Source organism: Calonectris borealis, chromosome W, assembly GCF_964195595.1.
Source record: "Calonectris borealis chromosome W, bCalBor7.hap1.2, whole genome shotgun sequence".
NCBI classification, from domain to species: Eukaryota; Metazoa; Chordata; class Aves; order Procellariiformes; family Procellariidae; genus Calonectris; species Calonectris borealis.
The window spans coordinates 18912087-18934762 of NC_134351.1; the positions used below are offsets into that span (position 1 = coordinate 18912087).

At 41.1% G+C, this 22676-nt stretch overlaps 1 protein-coding gene across 1 annotated transcript in view; it reads left to right on the plus strand.

Moving 5' to 3' along the window:
* The window catches only part of LOC142074727 (potassium/sodium hyperpolarization-activated cyclic nucleotide-gated channel 1-like), a 298373-nt gene that overhangs the window by 182661 nt on the left and 93036 nt on the right, over positions 1-22676 (plus strand). Inside the window, exon 4 of the mRNA XM_075135568.1 lies at positions 7648-7866. Coding sequence (XP_074991669.1) covers positions 7648-7866 — 219 coding nt within the window. The remainder of the gene's footprint in view (positions 1-7647; positions 7867-22676) is intronic.

The following is a 22676-nucleotide window of genomic DNA, read 5'->3' on the forward strand; positions in this document are numbered from 1 at the left end:
GGCTTTTATTAACTCAGGAATATTATCTGTGAATGTGTTATGTAAAAATTGCCTTATGATGAAAGTGCAAAAATGCTTCTTAATAAAAAAAAAAATCTCTGTAGGCTAGTAGCAGAGGAATGGCTACTCCTCACTTTTGTACCGCAAAGAGCAGCACATCGGAATCGGATTGTGGAAAATTCCAACCTCTCACGTTGAAACAAAGTTAGGGTTGCTCCTGCCAAACCCTTAGGTTATACAACACAAGTAGAAAAAGAATTAAATAATAATAATTATTATTATTTCATATAGTAACATTGGTAGCAGCATACATGATTTATAGAATTTGACATTAGAACCAATGTTCTTTTTAAGTGGTTTCTATATTTGGGATAAATCAGTGAACAGTACAAGTAACTGTACTGAAATTTGTACCCTCCACAATGGTATTTGTTCGCATCATCTTAAAAAAAATCCCCATAGAAACTAAAAAGACCAATGTTTGCAACTGATTCTACAAGAACTGATTGATTATTAAGAAAAAAAAAAAAACAAAAAAGCATTGGCAAGTATTTTCAGCAACAAAATCCTCAGACAAATCCAAGTTGAATTTAAATGTTTTGTCAGGCCTTTTCACCAGGTCTTTTTCTCCTTTTGCTAAACCCTTTCTACCCATCTGAGGACCAGCTCCTCAGGACCATCCATTCACAAATGTCTGAAATGTGCCTAGCCTATAACAAGGTCTATGACAAGCTAAATAGTAATATCTAATGCCGCTTATATAACAAAATGGCAATTTGAGATGGCCTTGACCTCCAGTCTGGATTCAGATGTAATCATGACTGTTTGAGGTGTTGGATCCTACTTTGGCATATATATAGGTAGATATATGGTTAAATATATATTTCTTTATTTTATACATTTTTAGTTATTTCTCTTCTGTCATTACAGCTCACTTATTCCCTCATGATACTACTTCTCAAGTAGTATTTAATTTAGTTTTCACTCACCCTGTTACATATTTAGTAGAAAGCCCTCCTTGTATTTTGTTTCTTCTTGCTGCTTCTCACTTCCATTTTCTTATTCTTTCTTAAAGACAATGGTATTTTACTCAAAATTGTAATTCACAGACTTGGAAAGGATCTCGGTCGAGAAATAAAATCAACCAGCTTTTGGATTAACTCAAAGACTTTGATATAAAAATATAATTTTATTGAAAGAATTTTAATTAAGATTAAAGCCACCGAAGCCACCGAGGCGAAGGGCTCCGGAGCGGAGGATCGCGCCGGGGGACCCTTCCTGAAGCGGCAAAACCGCGGCAAAAACCGCGAAGGCAAAAGCGCAGGGAGCGAGAGGGTGCCCCAGCCCCAGCCCCTCCCCCGAGCCGGAGGAGCGAGCTCCTGACGAGCGGCAGCTCTGACTCAGCGTGGGCGGGGACAGGAGGGACGGCGGCCAAACCCCCTCAGATACAAAAGCAACCCCCAGGGAGCGCGAGCGACCCGGAGCGTGGCGCGGCAGTTCGCGCGGAGAAGGTGAGCGGGCAGGGCGCAGCCCCCCCACTCCAGGCTCTAGAGGCTAGCTCAACTAGTGGTCATCGCCCTCCCAGAAGAGGACCTAGCCATGGTATCCACTCGGCCGAAAGCCATCGCCAGGAGAAACGTGGCGACCCAGACGGAGCCCCCACACAAACATACATCTGTCCAGGTCTCCGGCTGCAGGGAGTGCCTGAGCCTGTCACTTGTACTGGAGGGCAGCAGGGACAATGCCTGTGTGCGGTGTGACCAGGTGGATGATCTGCTCAGCCTGGTGGCAGAGCTGAAGGAGGAAGTGGAGAGGTTAAGGAGTATCAGGGAGTGTGAGAGGGAGATAGATTGGTGGAGCCGCACCCTACCATCCCTGAGGCAAGGACAGCAGATGAAGGCTCCACAAAAAGCAGAGGATCCCCTGCCCTCTTTCCACCAGGCAGAAGGAGGGAACCCAGGAGATGGGGGGGAATGGACACAGGTCCCTGCTCGGGGCGCCAGGCGAACCCCCTCCTGGCCTCCCTCACCTCAACCTTCCCAGTTGCCCTTAAAGAACAGATACGGGGCTCTGGAACTCAAGGGCCAGACAAACGAGGATGCAGATGAAGGCCCATCCAGGGGGTTGCCCAGGGCGAGGCAGTCAGCCCCACGCATTATGACTGCCTCTGCTAAGAAAAAAAGGAGGGTAATTGTCATAGGTGATTCCCTTCTGAGGGGGACGGAGGGCCCAATATGCCGGCCAGACCCATCCCACAGGGAAGTCTGCTGCCTCCCTGGGGCCCGGGTTAAGGACATTACTAGGAAACTCCCTGGTCTGGTACGGCCCTCCGATTACTACCCACTATTGGTTATACAGGCTGGCAGTGAGGAGGTTGCAGAGAGAAGTCCCGAAGGGATCAAAAGGGACTTCAGGGCACTGGGGTGACTGGTGGGAGGATCGGGAGCACAGGTAGAGTTTTCCTCAATCCCTTTACTGGCAGGGAAGAATACTGAAGGGAACAGGAAAACTCATCGGATCAACACGTGGCTTAGGGGCTGGTGCCATCAGCAAAACTTTGGCTTCTTTGATCATGGGGAGGTTTACACAGCACCGGGCCTGCTGGTGACAGACGGAGTTCAGCTGTCTCACAGGGGGAAAAGGATTCTCGCGTGTGAGTTGGCGGGGCTCATCGAGAGGGCTTTAAACTAGGTTCGAAGGGGGAAGGGGATAAAACCAGGCTCACTAGAGAAGAGCCTAGGGACCGCACGCCAATGTCGGGGGAGAAATCGGCAGCCCAGCTCAAGTGCATCTACACCAATGCACGCAGCATGGGCAGCAAACAGGAGGAGCTGGAAGCCATTGTGCAGCGGGATAGCTATGACTTAGTTGCCATCACAGAAACATGGTGGGATGAGTCTCACGATTGGAGTGCTGCAATGGATGGCTATAAGCTCTTCAGAAGGGACAGGCGAGGAAGGAGAGGTGGTGGGGTAGCCCTGTATGTTAGGGAGTGCTTCGACTGTCTAGAGCTCAATGATAGTGATGACGAGGTCATGTGCTTGTGGGTAAGGATGAGGGGGAAGGCCAACAAGGCAGATATCCTGCTGGGAGTCTGTTATAGACCACCTAACCAGGATGAGGAGGCAGATGAAGCATTCTACAAGAGGCTGGCGGAAGTCTCACAGTTGCTAGCCCTTGTTCTCGTGGGGGACTTCAACTTTCCGGATGTCTGCTGGAAATACCACACGGCAGAGAGGAAACAGTTGAGGAGGTTTCTGAAGTGTGTGGAAGATAACTTCCTGGCACAGCTGGTAAGTGAGCCTACCAGGGGAGGTGCCTCGCTTGACCTGCTGTTCACAAACAGAGAAGGACTGGTGGGAGATGTGGTGGTCGGAGGCCGGCATGGGCTTAGCGACCATGAAATTATAGAATTCTCAATACTTGGTGAAATAAGGAGGGGGGCCAGCAAAACTGCTACCATGGAGTTCCGGAGGGCAGACTTTGGCCTGCTCAGGAGACTGGTCGAGAGGGTCCCTTGGGAGACAGTCCTGAAGGGCAAAGGGGTCCAGGAAGGCTGGACGTTCTTCAAGAAGGAAGTCTTAAAGGCGCAGGAGCGGGCTGTCCCCATGTGCTGTAAGAAGAACGGGCGGGGAAGACGACTGGCCTGGCTGAACGGGGAGCTCTGGCTGGGACTCAGGAAAAAAAGGAGAGTTTACCACTTGTGGAAGAAGGGGCAGGCAACTCAAGAAGAGTACAGGGATCTCGTTAGGTCGTGCAGAGAGGAAATTAGAAAGGCAAAAGCCCAGCTAGAACTCAACCTGGCCACTGTCGTGAGAGACAACAAAAAATGCTTTTATAAGTATGTTAATGACAAAAGGAGAGCCAAGGAGAATCTCCATCCTTTATTGGATGCGGGGGGGAACATTGCCACCGAGGACAAGGATAAGGCTGAGGTACTCAATGCCTTCTTTGCCTCAGTCTTTAATAGTCAGAGCAGTTATCCTCAGGGTACTCAGCCCCCTGAGCTGGAAGACAGGGATGGAGAGCAGGATAAACCCCCCATAATCCAAGAGGAAGCACTTAACGACCTGCTATGCCACCTGGACGCTCACAAGTCTATGGGGCCGGATGGGATCCACCCGAGGGTGCTGAGGGAGCTGGCAGAGGAGCTTGCCGAGCCACTCTCCATCATTTATCAGCAGTCCTGTTTAACAGGGGAGGTCCCGGATGACTGGAGGCTTGCCAATGTGACGCCCATCTACAAGAAGGGCCGGAAGGAGGATCTGGGGAACTACAGGCCTGTCAGCCTGACCTCGGTGCCGGGGAAGATTATGGAGCGGTTCATCTTGAGGGCGCTCACAAGGCATGTCCGGGACATCCAGGGGATGAGGCCCAGCCAGCACGGGTTCATGGAAGGCAGGTCCTGCTTGACCAACCTGATCTCCTTCTATGACCAGGTGACCCACCTAGTGGATGAGGGAAAGGCTGTGGACGTGGTCTACCTGGACTTCAGTAAAGCCTTTGACACTGTCTCCCACGGCATTCTCCTAGAGAAGCTGGCGGCTCATGGCTTAGACAGGTGTAATCTTCGCTGGGTAAAAAACTGGCTGGATGGCTGAGCCCAGAGAGTTGTGGTGAACGGAGTTAAATCCAGTTGGCGGCCAGTCATGAGCGGTGTTCCCCAGGGCTCAGTTTTGGGGCCGGTCCTGTTCAATATCTTTATCAACGATCTGGATGAGGGGATCGAGTGCTCCCTCAGTAAGTTTGCAGACGACACCAAGTTGGGTGGGAGTGTTGATCTGCTCGAGGGTAGGAAGGCTCTGCAGAGGGACCTGGACAGGCTGGATCGATGGGCTGAGGCCAACTGTATGAGATTCAACAAGGCCAAGTGCCGGGTCCTGCACTTGGGTCACAACAACCCCATGCAATGCTACAGGCTTGGGGAAGAGTGGCTGGAAAGCTGCCCAGAGGAAAAGGACTTGGGGGTGCTGGTTGACAGCCGGCTGAACATGAGCCAGCAGTGTGCCCAGGTGGCCAAGAAGGCCAATGGCATCCTGGCCTGTATCAGAAATAGTGTGGCCAGCAGGACTAGGGAGGTGATCATGCCCCTGTACTTGGCACTGGTGAGGCCGCACCTCAAATACTGTGTTCCGTTTTGGGCCCCTCACTACAAGAAGGACATTGAGGTGCTGGAGTGTGTCCGGAGAAGGGCAACGAAGCTGGTGAAGGGTCTGGAGCACAAGCCTTATGAGGAGCGGCTGAGGGAACTGGGGTTGTTTAGTGTGGAGAAGAGGAGGCTGAGGGGAGACCTCATTGCACTCTACAACTACCTGGAAGGAGGTTGTAGTGAGGTGGATGTTGGTCTCTTCTGCCAAGTAACTAGCGATAGGACGAGAGGAAATGGCCTCAAGTTGCGCCAAGGGAGGTTTAGATTGGACATTCGGAAAAATGTCTTTACTGAAAGAGTGGTCAGGCCTTGGAACAGGCTGCCCAGGGAAGTGGTAGAGTCACCATCCCTGGAAGTATTTAAAAGATGTGTAGATGAGGCGCTTAGGGACATGGTTTAGTGGGCATGGTGGTGTTGGGTTGACGGTTGGACTCGATGATCTTAGAGGTCTTTTCCAACCTTAATGATTCTATGATTCTGTGATTATCACACTGAGGATATGATAGAAAAGGTTCATAGACAAGATCAAGATCAGCTTTTATTTAATATTTATAATAGTTGCGCTAAAAAGTACAGTTTAGGAGTGAGATCCACTGTATGGAGTCCCTTATTAATTAATTCCACCCAAAGGAGATTGATACCAGCTGGAAGGAAAGTCCTTCAAAATATACCGAACCTTGATTGATGTAAGTTGCTTTCCTGAGAGACAGGGAACTTGGATTAAAATACCTGCCCTGACCCAGATGGCAAGGAGTTTCTGTGCTCCAGCTGGGTATTTGAATCCTGAACTGGAGATTTTTGAGGGAAGCTTCTTAATTTCTTTCATATTCTGAGTATTTTTTTCAAGTCCCCCCAAAAAGGAAGCTTATTTCCTTGTTTCTCAGTGAAACCCACCTGATTACCAGCAGTGTAAATTTAATCTAAGATAATTCTTTTTTTTTTTTTAGCACAGACATTGAAAACCTATTCCTTAATAGTATCTACAACACAAAAGTTTCATTTGTAAAGACAGAAACAGCTCACAAATCTGAAAAGCTTTAACTTAGAAAGTGAAACCAAGTGTAAATACAGAGGAACCATTAATTTGTAAATTATTATATTAGTGAATAAATATTAACTTTGTTGTCTGCAATCCAAGAATTGTTAGCTTGTTTTCTGTTACCAGTTATTTTAGCTGATAGCATCTAGAAAAAGCATTTGAATAGATGAAAAGTGCAAGAGTAGTTTGTAACCTTGGTATTTGAATGGCAAGAGAGCAAGCCTGAAGCTCTTTGAGAAAAAAGAGCATTTGAGCAAAGCTTGTATGGGTGGAAGAGAGACATAAATATTGATATTTCATATGTAAATTTTATATATAAATGCTACTGCTGATTTGGAGATTTTTTTATGTTAACAGGATTATTATTTTTGGTCCTGTATATTAGACACTATACTGGATAACTGCTTAATCTTACTAATGTCATCCCAGTTCTTCCTTCTTCACTTCTTCATTTCTGAAATTATTCTCAGTTCCTTCTGGTAAATACTGTGTTTTCTCATGTACGCTGCGTGCCTCCAAGCACAATTTGTTTTCCTGGGCACTGGATGATCAACAGCTATAAAACTGTTCTCATTTCATTCCTTTAACAAGGAAAATAGAAAAATCTGACAAGGGCTCCCAGGGCTTTTTGGAATGTGTTAAAGTGTCTGCTTTTCTCTGGGAACAACCCCTTTGACTGTCTCTATGTAAAGCTAAAGGGAGGGTGCTGACAACACCTTTGCAATTTTAAAAGCTTGTGAGTGAGCTGTTGGGTCCTTCTAATCGCCCAGAGAGAATGGGAAGGGGTAGCTACATATCAGAAATGCAGGACCCAGGTATTCACCTTTTATTCTGAGCTGTGTTTCACAGATCGTGGCTATGAACATGAGTTTGCTATAATTGCAGAATAAACAGATTTCTTTTGAATTGAGATGCTTCTGGTATAAACAATATTACAAGAAAAACAGGATAAGCATACATTACAACAAATAACACTTTTTCTCTTCTTGGGAAGTGAAACAGCTGATAAGATGAAATGTGGTTGTGTGTTAAAATGGACAACTCTGAAAAGAAAGAAATGGGGCCATAGGAGTATGTTCATGCATATTAAAACAAAATACTACCTTCTTGTGCTTGATAAGTCTGCGTGCTCATCTCTGTCTAATCCATCTGCCATGGACTGTAAAATAAAATTGACTTTTAGTCTCCTTGTAATTAGGTTAACACCCACGTTTAAGAATACAATCATGTATTAAAAATAGTCAATTTTATTTCATCTCACTGTGCTAAGTACTATCTGGCAGAATCTCTGACGCTTTATCTAACAATTAATTTAGAAGGAATATCTCTTCTCATGCACAGAGGATACATTACCAGATTGCTCTTTCAGAGCAGTAATCTATGATCCCACTATACAGGTACAAACGTATTTTTCCCTTCAGCTGCTTGCTGGCTCAGTCACTTGTCTCTTTTTTTGCAGAATGATTCCTGGGGAAAGCAGTACTCATACGCACTCTTCAAAGCTATGAGCCATATGCTCTGTATTGGTTATGGAGCCCGCGCCCCTGTCAGCATGTCCGACCTCTGGATAACCATGTTGAGTATGATTGTGGGGGCTACTTGTTATGCCATGTTTGTTGGTCACGCCACTGCCCTCATTCAGTCTCTGGATTCCTCACGGCGTCAATATCAAGAAAAGGTAACTCATTTTAATGTAACTTCTTAAGTTTTGAAATAGATTAATGAGATGTTTTAAATGTGGAAAAGGCCTTACAAGTTTACATGAAATAATCTAGTAGCATCTGAATCCTGCAGCAAATTTCATTGAATTCAGAACACTCCATGAGCTAAATATATTCCTGCATGAACCCACATTCCTTAGGGTGCACACGGTTCTGTGTGTCACATGCATTGAATGTAATCTTGGATTTGAAACTTGCTTTAAACTCTGTAAAATCTTCTGTGAAAATTCCATCCCCTGGTTCAGACTGTGCTTTATACCCCTGTGCTATACTCTGTAGGTACTTGATCTAGGTAGCTTGAATGAGGGCCTTGAGCTCAGTACCTTGGGTATGTCTATACAATTTCCTGTTATTCCTTTGGATCGCAATTTAGGGAAAAACTTGAACATGTCAAAAGAATGGCTTTTAAATGAGGACCAGACCCAATCAATTAGTTTTGTTTGCAACTACCTCAGAGAAGTGCTCAGAAGAGGTCTTTGTTTGCTTTATAATGGTATTGTTTACATTATCCTCCATGAACTGTTAGGTCCTCTCCAAGGACAAAAGGAACAGTGGCCAAAGCGTTGTCCGAAAAGCGGATTCGTGCCCGGCGTGCAAGTAACCAATTCCACACGCTCAGGAGAGATATTGTTTTATTCAGGCCTGGGTGCTCGGTGGACTTGCCACAAATCAAGCACCCCTGGTCTAGTCACCTTTCTGTTTATATCCATGCTTCTCATACATATTTTAAATTTCCTTGCTACATATTCATTACATTTCCGAGAACTAATTATAATATTACATCATCTTAAACACATGCGCACTAAAGCCTTTAGGGTCTTCTTGGGGGTCTCGGGTGGTCTCTGGTGGTCGACAGGGTAGTGAACTCTTCATGAACTTATTTCCTCTTTACCTTATAGGGTCGCAATTTGTCCCTGAGCCATGCTTGGACCACGTCTGTTTATAGTTTCCATAGCTAAAATTAATTATCACTACTTCTAAAACACACACCTGTTAGTTACCTAACTTCTAAGCAACAAGTCTTCATTGTTTAAAATTACAGAAGCGAGCAACATAGAATCCACAACTAACCAAACCATCCATCACCATAGTGCTCTTAAATTAAAACACATACATCTTGATCTCCTCCAATCAAAACCCCACTCACTAGCTTCATCATTCTGGTTTCTTATTAACTGGTCTTTTAACCCAGTTCTGGGTGAGGGCTATACACAGGATGATAACACTTTGAAGATTAACATTAACAATTCCCCCCTTTGAGACTTATGATGTTAAGCATCATGAGTCTCATAATACTTATTTTCTACAAAAAGATACAAATTGAATCATACAACATGTAATCATAACTAAAATAACGATCAGTACCACAAACAAAAATAATTGTCTAAGCCAATTTAAATTTGGAAGCCACGAGAACAACCAAGAAAAATCTAATCCTTCCCGTTCTTTAAACCCATATGCCAAATCTTTTAATTGTTGGATTTTCTTCTCCACTAACTGTGAATTATCACTTAAATTAAAACAATACATTCCTTTAAATTCTTCACAGCCATGATTGTGTCTTAAAAGTAAATAGTCAATTGCAGCCCTGTTTTCAAGTGTGGCTTCTCTTATTTGTGTCATTTCCATACCAATAGCCGAAAGTGCTTGGGAGGTATAATTTATATCTTTTACTAAAGCACAAGTAATCCGTTTTATGGTGTGATAATTCATAGCTACAGCTGACATCTCACTTGAACTGTATAAAGTGACTTGCGAGTCACAATCCTCTGATATCTGATGTATACTCCTTTTAGTTCGTCCACCATGTTCTAAGTCCTTTTTGTCTATCAGCAGCAGAGCTATCCTCCCTATTGAACACGGACCTCCGGTCACATTCGCCGGAATATAGGAATATGCTATTCGTCCACACAACAAAAACCATCCAAGGGGTAGTTTAGTATGAGCCCATGCATAACTCTGAAGTTGAGTGGAGTTACATCTCAAAGGAGGTTGTAAACGTGTTAAATTTTCACATTTAGAAGTGCAATTTATAAATTTAACACAATGCCCAGCTGGAAGCATTCCTCGCACCTTGACTCTTAACATCCCTCTCTCCTTAAATCTAGTTGTTTTTCCTAAACTATAAATGCTACGATAAGTTAATTTAATGTCAAAACTTTGAAACATTGTATAATTCTTCATCAATTCCAATGGGGTTGGTACTCCTACCAAACAAGAACTATACATCCCTCCCACAGAATTCTCGGCTGCAATACAAAAGGAAGACATGTTGGTTACTTCTCGGGCTAAAAGTTCCCAGATATTTCGATTTCTATCCCATTTTGGTAACAAAAATTGAGAATCAATCTGACTGATCGTTATTATTAACAACAACACATTCCACATCTTCCCTCTCTCTCTAATTTAATTCTGTTCAATAATCAAATTGTTACACTAATTTAGCAGCATCTCCAGTATCTCATTGAACACGCCGCAAAGTTAACTTCAATGGTTCCTTAAATACAGATGTCCACAGTCCAGGTGGAATTTTCTTAATCCTCGTATAATGAATCCAAGAATCTATTCCTTCTAGTTTCACAGCAGTGTTTGTTGTTAACAGCACCTGGAAAGGTCCTTTCCACTTTTCTCCAAGAGGGTCGTCCTTCCACGTTCGCAAATAAACTTGATCCCCTGGACTAAATGAGTGTACTGGAAATTCAAGAGGTAAAGGTGTCTTCAAAAGGACATACTTATGCAAAGAATTCAACACCTTACTCAAAGATAAAAGATATTCAGTCAATACTTTTTCTCCTATTACATGCATTTGCTCTGATCCTCCGGTCAAATTAACGCTATAAGGTTTTCCATATAAAATTTCAAATGGACTCACTTTTTCTTTAGCTCTAGGGGTCACCCTAATTCTCAACAAGGCAAGTGGTAAGGCTTCGATCCACTTCAATTGAGCTTCCTGACATATTTTAGAAATTTGTCTTTTCAATGTTTGATTCATCCTTTCCACCTGCCCACTAGATTGAGGTCTCCAAGGGGTATGGAGATCCCACTTAATCCCTAATGTCTTACTCATGTTTTTAACAACCTCTGCTACAAAATGTGGACCCCTGTCTGAGGATATTCCTAAAGGGACTCCAAACCTTGGAATTATTTTTTCAACAAATGTTTCACAACTTCTTTTGCTTTGTTGGTTCGACACGGGAAAGCTTCCGGCCATCCAGAGAAGGTATCTACCAATACCAATAGATATCGGTATTGGTTACACTGCGGTAACTCTGAAAAATCTATTTGCCAATACTCACCGGGAATTATGCCTCTCTTTACCTCTCCAGGAGGGGGTCGGATTTGTATTTTCGGATTGTTCCTAAGACAAATCTCACATTTATTACTCACACTTTTAGCAATCAATAACATTTTGGTTCCTATCGCATATCGTCTTACTGATTCCACCATTGCCTCTGCTCCCATATGTGTTTCAGCATGGGTTTTGACCATTAATTTCTTCATAATTTCAGGGGTTACTATACATTGTCCATGTGAAGTTATCCACCATCCTTGATCATTCTTCTTACAATGTAATAACATAGCTAATTTATTTTCTTTCTCATTATAATTTGGGGATTCCACCTGAATTTCTTTTGATGGAATTAAAACATAAATCATAGTATTTAATGCTACACGTTTAGCAGCCTCATCTGCTTTTCGATTTCCTTGTATTACTTTTGAGTCCCCTTTTTGATGAGCTTTACAATGAATCACCGCAACTTCTTTAGGTTTCTGTACTGCTTCCAACAAATTCAAAATCTCTGTTCCATATTTTATAGGGGTACCGCTAGCAGATAAAAGTCCTCACTCCTTCCATATTGCTCCATGAGCATGCACAACTCCAAAAGCACATCTAGAATCTGTATAGATGTTGACTTTTTTACCTTTAGCCAAATTTAAGGCTTTTGTGAGGGCTATAATTTCTGCTTTCTGGGCGGATGTATTTGGAGGTAATGCTTTTACTTCTCGATCTTCAGTTAAAGTTACCACGGCATAACCAGCCCTCCTTTCTCCTTTTACAACAAAGCTGCTTCCATCAGTAAATAATTCTTCATCCGGAGTTTGGAGAGGGACATCTTTCAGATCTGGCCTGCTGGCATATACCTGTTCGATAACTTGTAAACAATCATGGTTAAGATCACTCTCTTTTTCACTTGGCATTAAAGAGGCAGGATTTAAAATTGTACTCACTTTCAAAATGATGTCGTCTTGTTCCACTAACAAAGCCTGATATTGTAACAAACGACTAGGGGTTAGCCAATGATGTCCTTTTTGTTCCAGTACTGCAAGCACCGCATGCGGGACATGAACCGTTATTTTCTGTCCCAATGTCAATTTTCTAGCTTCTTGAATGATGAGAACTGTTGCCGCAACTGCCCGCAAGCAGCTAGGCCATCCTGAGCTTACTTTATCTAATTGTTTGGAAAAGTAAGCCACTGGTCTTTTCCAGTCTCCCAAAAGTTGAGTCAAAACCCCCATAGCTACATGTCTCTCTTCATGAACAAATAGCTCAAAGGGTTTGGTCAGATTTGGAAGTCCTAAAGCTGGAGCTTTCATTAAAGTCTGTTTAATGTCATCAAAACTTTTTCGGCACTTTGGAGTCCATTCTAACAATTCTTCAGGGCCTTTGGTTGCCTCATACAGTGGTTTTGCCATCAAACCATAATTTGGAATCCAAAGGCGACACCATCCAGCCATTCCTAGAAATCCTCTCAACTCTCTTTTAGATTGAGGGGGTGCCATCCTGCAAATGGCTTCTTTTCTACCATTTCCCAATCTTCGCTGTCCTTGGGAAATCTCAAACCCCAAATAAATTACAGTTTGTTTTGCAATTTGTGCTTTCTTCTCTGACACCCTGTACCCGGCCATTCCCAAAAAGTATAGGAGGCTGACAGTCTTTTCTTTGCAGATCTCAATAGTATCTGTTCCCAATAGGATGTCATCAACATATTGAAGGAGGGTGATTTGATCTTCCTTACCGGACCACTGTTCCAGTTCCTTATTCAGAGCTGCTCCAAAGATGGTTGGGCTATGTTTAAACCCTTGTGGCAGCACGGTCCAGCAGAGCTGAGTCCTCCTCCCAGTCGACGGATCTTCCCATTCAAAAGCAAAAATCTTTTGGCTGTTTTCTTCCAGAGGTATACAAAAGAAAGCATCTTTCAAATCTATAACAGAGAAATATGCATTTGATTCATTGATAGTTGTTAGCAGCGTATATGGATTAGGGACTATTGGATGAATGTCCACCACTAACTGGTTTATCGCTCTTAAATCTTGAACCAGCCTATATCCTTGGTTATGTGGCTTTTTCACTGGAAGGACAGGAGTATTATAATCAGATTGACATTCTCTTAAAAGTTCGTATTTAAGAAAATTATTTATTATTGGTTCCAAACCTTTTCTGGCTTCTATACTAATAGGATATTGTTTCTTTCTTACTGGTCGAACTCCTGTTTTCAATTCAACTTTTACCGGTTCCACATTTTTCACTCTTCCTGGTTTCTCTGTTGCCCAAACAAAAGGGTAAACTGCATCTTTAATCTCTTCTGGAATTTCTTTAGATTCATCTGTGTTTGTCTGTAATAAATAAACTTGGGCTTGCCAGGCATTAGCTTCAGGAAAATGAACTTGGATTTTTCCTTTTTTAAAGTTAATTTGTGCTCCCAATTTATTCAATAAATCCCGTCCTAAGAGAGGCATGGTGCATTCCGGTATATATAAAAATTCATGCATCAATGTTTTTCCTCCAATTTTACATTTTAAAGGTTTCAAAAAGGCCTTATCTCCTTCTTTCCCGTGACCCCAACAATAGATACATTAAATTTACTCATTGGTCCTTTACATGTATTTATAACAGAATATTTTGCTCCAGTATCTACTAAAAAATCGACTACTTCATCTCCCAGCTTTACTGGAACCAGGGGCTCAGCTGGGAAAATATCATTTTCTACCCCTGGTCCCCATCATTCAGAATCTCCTCCCATCATAAGTAAATCAGCTTCAGGTGGTATCTGCTGTGACTGAGTCACGACTGCTCCTTTGTTCTCCGGACACTCACTCTTCCAGTGTCCTTGTTTCTTGCATACAGCACATTGATTAAATCCTAATGGGGTATATTGTTTAAACATATCTCTACCTCCTCTGCCTTTTCCTCTTAAATACCCTCTACCTCTACCTCTCAAATATCTTCTACCTCTTCCTTCAGCTGATCCTTGGGCATTTACAAAAGCAGCTGCTAGAATAGCAGCTTTTTGTTTCCTTTCTTTTATTTTTTCTTTTTCCTGATTTTTCTTTTCCTCCTCTTCCCTATTGTTATACACCTTATAAGCAATTTCAATTAACTGTGATATAGTCATTCCTGTAATCCCATCCACTTTCTGCAATTTCTTTCGAATATCTGGAGCAGCTTGCCCTACAAACAAAGTAGTAAATATTGCTCTATTCTCATCACTCTCAGGATCTAAGTCTGTCCATTTCCTAGCTGCCTCACATAATGGTTCATAAAAGGCGGATGGGTCCTCTGTTTTTCCCTGAATTATTTGAGTCAATTTCGCCAAATTCTTTGGGCGGGATATTCCATTCTTTACTCCATACAAAATTAATTGTTGATACTGTTTAATCATCAATTTCCCATCATTACTATTAGGATTCCAATTTGGGTCTTGAGTTGGCATAAAATGAGCAGGACCTTCTCTTGCATTTATTCTTTCATTTTCCATATTTGCTTTTTCTAATACTACCCTCTTTTCTTCAGGAGTAAACAAATTATTCAAAAGAATTTGAATATCTTTCCAATTTGGATTATGATTTTCAATAATTGTTCGAAAGGATCTATACACCTTTTCTGGATTCTCTCTATATGATCCTGCTAACTCCTTCCAATTCATTAAATCAGAAGTTGTAAATGGTACTTTCACAAATACTGGCTCCCCCCTTGGGCCCACTGCCTGGCGAAGGGGTGCTAACAATACAGACCCTTGCTGGGTTCTAGTCCTGCCAGCTATCGGACTAAAAGTATTGCTTCTTTTTGCTTCGGTTTCAGAAGTTTCATTTTTATTTGGTGGTACTAACATTTGTGTATCTTCCTCTTCTTCTCCTAGTTTTAAACACCGTTTTCCTATGCTACAAGCAGAACAACAATGCGCTTTTGGTTCCTTATTTTCCATCATCATCATCATCACATTAGAATCTGAATCTAAAAGCTTACATTTTTTCCGAATTTCATGATCATTTCTCAAAGAAAAAAACAAATTTACATAAGGTACCTCATCCCATTTTCCTTGTCTTCTACAAAATAACATTAACTGTAAAATAGTATTATATTGCAAGGTTCCCAGTTCTGGCCATTTTTCCTCATCTTCCAATTTATACATTGGCCACCATCTAGTACAATATTCAATTAATTTATCCTTCCTCAAAGGATCACCCCCAAATTTTCCCCAATGTTTAATGATGCATCCTAAGGGGGAACAAGGTGTTACTTTTGATGGTTGAGCTCCCATATCTTTACCAAAAAAGAACGTTCTTTACCACAACTTCATATACTCCAGTCGTCACTGTCAAACGCATATGAATATACCGGTTTACCCCTGGCGCCTACAACTTCATATACTCCAGTCGTCACTGTCAAACGCATATGAAGATACCTCTTTACCTGTGGCCACAATTCCTTACCAAATACATGCATGCACAATTTTATATTTCAGAACAATATCTCTTTTACCTTAGCGTTGCACCGTTGAGTCGCTCACCTGCTCTGGTTGGGGAGAATACTCACGGAGTCCCTGATCAAAAGGTCGGTGCGCACTGGAGTCCAGAGAGCAGGGTCTCCCCACCGAGAGCCGGCAAGTCGATCTGGGCAAGGCTTCACAGCAGTCCCTTCTGGGTCGCCAAAAACTGTTGTCCGAAAAGCGGATTCGTGCCCGGTGTGCAAGTAACCAATTCCACACGCTCAGGAGAGATATTGTTTTATTCAGGCCTGGGTGCTCGGTGGACTTGCCACAAATCAAGCACCCCTGGTCTAGTCACCTTTCTGTTTATATCCATTCTTCTCATACATATTTTAAATTTCCTTGCTACATATTCATTACATTTCTGAGAACTAATTATAATATTACATCATCTTAAACACATGCGCACTAAAGCCTTTAGGGTCTTCTTGGGGGTCTCGGGTGGTCTCTGGTGGTCGACAGGGTAGTGAACTCTTCATGAACTTATTTCCTCTTTACCTTATAGGGTCGCAATTTGTCCCTGAGCCATGCTTGGACCACGTCTGTTTATAGTTTCCATAGCTAAAATTAATTATCACTACTTCTAAAACACACACCTGTTAGTTACCTAACTTCTAAGCAACAAGTCTTCATTGTTTAAAATTACAGAAGCGAGCAACATAGAATCCACAACTAACCAAACCATCCATCACCATAGTGCTCTTAAATTAAAACACATACATCTTGATCTCCTCCAATCAAAACCCCACTCACTAGCTTCATCATTCTGGTTTCTTATTAACTGGTCTTTTAACCCAGTTCTGGGTGAGGGCTTATACACAGGATGATAACACTTTGAAGATTAATGTTGATTAAGATTAACATTAACAAAAGGATAGAAATGTAGAGAGAATTTAGTAGAAGAAAGAGTTCTTTATGAAACAGGAAGAAAAAGTTTGTTCGATTCCGTGTTAGATTCCTTGTAGGTATGGTTGGAATTAAAAAGGCATAAATAGGTACAGGGTGGGAACTTTCTGAAATGAGCACAAAGATGCACTAATTAACACTGTCAGTTGTGTAATAAAAGGCAGAGGCAAGTATGGGTGAAGCTATGAAACCAGGTGATGAGGCAAGGAATGGTGGCATAAGGAAGAAAGGATCAGAATGAACCTCAGCAAGGGACAAATAAGGATATGCAGAGTTATTGAGGTGCTTAAAAGAAGCCAAAAATGGTTATTATAATAAATGGGGAACTGGAGAGGCCATGCCAGGAGAGAGGTCAGCTGAGCAAGGTAGTGAAATCAGAGAGTTCAAATCAGCAAATAAAAAACATGGTCTGAGCAATAGTATTTGGCATATGTCCATAAGAAAGCCCAGAAAGGCAAATTGGGCAGAAATCCTGGTGTGATGGAGCACAAGCCTGGGGAAGAAACCTGGCAGAGAGTAAGTAGAGGAGAGGGTGACCCTGGCATGTGCTGAAGATGAAAAGGAATGGCCTGAGTTTGCTGGGCAAGAAAAAGGGAAAAGTCAAAAAAAATCTGAGTAGGATGGATTGGAGCATTTTCTTTGCAGGCAGGCAAAGAGAGAGGAAGACAAGAGTGTGTGGGAGAAAAAGAGTTTACATTCAGTTTTGTTAAGCTCAAGTTGCAACAAGACCATGGAGTCAATATATAAGAGACAGGGAGAGGTAAGGGATGAGCTATAAGTCCAGTAACAGAAAAATTAGCCAGTGGCTGACACATTAATTTCACAGCTGTTTAAAACAGAAGTTTGCAAGCAAGAAAGCCCACACAATGTTATCTTAAAACATAAGTGAGGATGAGAGGTTTAGGAGGAGAGGATGAGTAAGCATTAAAACCTCTGAAAATTTGAGTTCTGTCAGTGACCATGTGAAACCACCTAATCCATCTCAGTATAAAGTCATGGGGCTAATCCTGGTAGGTGGTTTAACCCAAACTAACTGGCTTGTTGTGTCTGTTCTGCCAGCTGAAAGGGAAGTAATTTTATCAAAATGGGACACTTGTAGGGAGCTGTTGGGCAGAAACATCTTAACCATAGACATAAAGGAAGGCATAGAGAAGGAAACCCTAAACCTAGTATAACTGCAGTTTCATTAGAGGTTAGGGTCAACATATATACACACACATATAGAGATGTATGAAATCAGCAGAAATGTCACCATCCACCTGAAATCTCATCTTAATCATTATCCTCAGACCTTCCTGGATGCAGCATGATATCACAATGTTTTGAGCATCAGAAATATAGTGCATGTGTAAAAACATTCATATATTTTAAACTGTGTTAAGTAAAACCAGTTTCATTTGCATTTTTGGTGTAAATTAAAACCTGGCAGCAGTCAAGTGGTATTGCATTTCTCATGTTTTCACATAACAGCAAACAAAGCTTTTCTTGTTTTTTTCCCCTGTTTTTTATGCACACACTTTATTAAACATTAGTATAGAAATGTCTGGCATTTTTCACTTCCTGCAGTTCTGAACATTTTCATTCTTCTTTTTGTTTTTACTTCTTATATTTTTCCTGACATCAGAGGCAAAAACATAACATGGCATTGACAATCAGGAATGAAAGAAATGAGCCAGAAATTGCATGTTTCTCTGTCTTTCTGGCAGCCATTTGTATGCCAGTTATTATGGGATAGAGCTAAAGGATGTCTTAATTAAAGAATTTTTTCTACTGATTTCTGAGACCCTGAAATCATATGTATCAGCTATAACAACTATACTGATGTGTTTGTATATTCTTGTCCATTGCTTTATCATAGATTATAGCCTAAGAATTATAAACCATTACTATATACTGCTAATGAATATCATATATTTTTCTTTACTCTTCAAACTAGATAAATGGGTATTTCAAAGACCAGTTTGTGCTATCCATTTTGTCAGCATATTTTCTAAATTATTGACAGATAAAAATAGCTTATATTTCACTTGACTGAGACTTGAGAAAAAAGTAAATCAAATCTTCAGCCACAGGTTTCAGAGTTTTAATATATATACTGCAATATCTATTTTTGCCTAGTGCATTGCTTTTTTTTTTTCTCCTGGAATTCAAAAATTGGAAAAATCAGGATTCTGTGACTTGTTTAGATTTTTTGGGCTTAAATGCCTAGGACTGGTTTTTCTGCTGTAGCTAAAATGATATTTCATAAATGTGGAATGCAACTAATGGAAGGAGAGTTCTGGTCCTTCTCACACTGAAAGCAGCTAGAAGTGACATATTTGCTGAAATCACCATATCTTCCTCATTCAGATCCTTCCAAAGCTCAGGGTATGCAAAACTAGAACAGGCATAATTCAAAATGGAAGAAATAAACACAGGAAGACAAGAGAGAGTTTTCATTAAGCCAAATATGTCAAACACCATCTAAGAACTTGACCTGTGCCAAGCATTGCATGCTGAGAGAAATCAAAGTATGGTAAGAAAGAAAATATCGTTCCATGAGTTTACTGTTATGGGCCAAAGACATAATTTATCAGAGGAAATTAACAGTGATTATTAGCTGCCAAATGTAGAAGGTGGACAATAAAATCACATACCAAGAATTGATACAAAAAAGGACGCGTTGGTACATTCTGGTCATTTTGAGGAACACTTCAGAGATTTTTCTGCTGAAGTGAACGGAACTGTTCTCAGAGGAAAAAATACCTCTCAGAGTGAATACATACATCAGAACTTGGTTTCAATGAGTGAAGTGCCAATGCCTGACAGAGGAGAAAGACGTGTCCAAGCCAGGTATACTCAATCCATATTCCCTTTTCAATAAGGAAGTCTGAAAGACCATTCTACCTTATAAAAGGACAGAAGTCAATGAATCAATGGCATCTTAGCACTCTCCCTCCCCAGTCTTTGGTATAAGTCCAAGATGAATGCATCAGTAAATAGAAGTCATATTTTAAGTGATAACTCCTTTGAAATTTTCTAACATCTAGGAAGTCACCATATCTCAAAGACATTTGCCTTTGCTAAGGCAACATTTATTTGAAACAACCAGAAATGCATATGCAGAATTTGTTAACAAACTAGTGTGAAACAAAGTAGCCAAATGAACGGTCACTTGACAAGGAGCTAAAGATCATTAGTAAAATACTTCTTCCTTTAGATGTTGGCAGTTTTTAATAGGAAGATGTTCACCTAATGCTCTGGATATCATTGAATAATCTTGATTGAAGACTGGTTAATATTTCCTCTGTTCCAGTCTGTTATGGGCATAAAATATCCAGGAACAAAGTCACAACAGGCTAATAGAGGCAAGATTTGTGATAGCATACAGATTGTCTCATGTTCATAAAGATTTTAAAATTGGTTTGATAAAATGACAGCTATTAGATCCATTTTCATTATGCTATCATTTTGTATTTTTTGATGTTTCTCTATTGGTAAGCAACTCAAACAACCGTGCAAGGTTTCAAAAATAGAAAAAACAGAAAAAGCAATTTTACCAGTTGCAAGTATTAGAGAGGCATAAAATATATTTAATTCAACCATATGCATATCATAGGAAATGGAAAAAATTACAACTATCTCCATATAGTGGATGCTGTCCTAGTCTTGGAAGATATGTTAAATCATTATTAAAGATATGAAAAAATTTTGGGCTTGACATCCACTTCAAATGTCCCAAAGGATATCTCCTCCTAGTCCTATACTCTGCTTTTATCTTATCTCTCAATTTATGGTCTTTTAGCACATTTTCAGTTAAATCAGTCTAGTTCAAAGGGAGAAAAGGATCTAAAAGTACTTTTCTACAGATAAAAAGCAATAATTGCATGTAAAGATTATTTAAAAGCAACTTACTAATTGGTGTTGGGTATTTTTACATAGCATTGTGATTTGAAGCACAGATTGCTCATTTTTCATTTTCTTTTTAAGCATCCAAAGAAATGTTTACAAATGAATAACGGGGTTAGGGCAGGAAGATGGCTTTAGATTTTGCAGCACGAGGCCTTGCACTGGCTTTTCAAGTCTGCCTCTCACAGCTCCAGTTTGGATATCTAAATTGTCTGTGTAGTGCATGGGGAGACACTCAACATGCACTCGCAAGAGGCAGCAAGCAATGCCTCCCCTGCCCAAGATGCACCTGGGGCAGAGGACAGTCCTGGAAATGGCAGAGGCAGGTTCAGAGCCAACTTACACCCGAAGCAGGAGTATGTCCCTGCCGCTCGCTCTGAGCTCCTTGTGCTGGTGCAAGATGAAGCACATGGAAAGGAGACTCCTCACCTCAGCAGCTCAAACCACATTACTGAGAGGAATGGAAAATGCGCTGTGCCCGAGAGGGTTAAGGCGAATGACCGTGACTCCCTGGGGGACAACACACTCTGCTCCCCCACCCCTCCCCAGGGGCATTTATAACTGGTTTCCAGAAAACTCGCAAGAGGTGTTGGCAGCAGGGACAACACCTTTTCTCAGACGAGTGTCTTAAATGCTGGGGTGGAAAGTCATGCTTCTTTCTCTGAGCGGTTATTTTAGGGTGCAGTGGAGAGGCTCTGCCATAGAGTAAATCAAGACTTGGTAACCACTCATTCAGCCAGTGATGCCTCTGCATTTTTTAATGAGCAATAGAAGGCAGCTCTTCCATGTTTTCCTAAGTTTTACGCACTTTGTGGTTAAACTCAAGGTGGAACAAGGCAGATACCCGGTTCTCGATATGCTCATTAGTAGAGCTTTGGTGCCTAGTAGACTTTTCTGGAAAATCTTAGACATCTGTAAGTATCTCATCTGTAAGTATCAGAGGCTTGCAGATTTCCTCAGGAGTCTAGGAAATGGCAATTCTGGTCATGATGCAAATGTGTAGAAAAGGAAGAGCTACAGCAAACTCAGGACCACATCACTGTTTAACTAGGCTTGTACCAGCTTTTGGTATATATTTTATTAAACTAAATATAAATATACATATATATGTAAATGTAAATATAATTTTTGGTCAACTTGCCCTTGCTGGAGACCAGTCAGATGAGAGAGAGTGAAACAGATAAAGCAGAGTTTCTGATGCCTGCATATTATATACCATTCATAAAAATCTTTGCATCTCTAGTTGTTCTGGCTTTTTTTTGCTTAAACTGGACAGATGTACAGAATACAAAGAGCAGAACTTGAATTTTACACACCCAGCTGAACTTGCAACATGGAGTTTTAGCATGTAATTCCTGGATCTGATCAGCAATGTTTCTCATGAAATACTGATTTGCAAGTTCAGTAGCTTTTCATAGTGTTCACTGTTTTTTTTTTTATATGGAGCTCCTGCTTTTCTGATGCTGCTAGTGGTTTTTAGAAAGCCTGAGAATAGTGTAACACAAAAATGTTCTGTGATTGGTCTTGACTCCTTCTCTTTACTTAACAATAGCCCATTTTCACTTATACAGCATAATTTTAACAATAGGTCATGTCATGTTCAGATTGCTGGAGCAGGTGAGCCATTTTGCAGATAAATCTTATCTTTTCTGTGCAGTTGTGCTACAGTATACATGCCACACCAAAGGAATTACTTATTTTGGAGAATGAGGGATGGTTTACTTTATCCTGTGGTTATATCTACTTGCAAGGAAAAAAAAAGGGAAATAAAGCAAAATCTGGTCACTGAATATCAGCCTGTAGTTTTGCAAGTTTTTATAAAAAATCTCATCAGCTTGCACAGATTTATATCCTATTTAGCTTTGCCACAGTGCAGTATTTTAAATAGTAAACAATTTTTGAAGTGTGTTATGAGTGATCAGGTACAAGAGTTGCTAATTTTTCATACAGTCTCAGACCTTTGGGACAGAGTATTGACTATGCCAAAAGCATTATAGTCATCATACCATTGAGAAGTAGAAAATTCATTATTCCTTAAATATTTAGGAATAACTGAGAGTCAATGCCTGAGCCAGTATCTATGGATTGATTCTGGTAGTTATAATTCTTGGGTTTGTGATTTTATTTGGAAGTACATGGGGTCTTCTAGTTAGAAAGGGTCTGGAAGTCTTGACTTTTGGCTTATTTCTGAATCATTATATCAT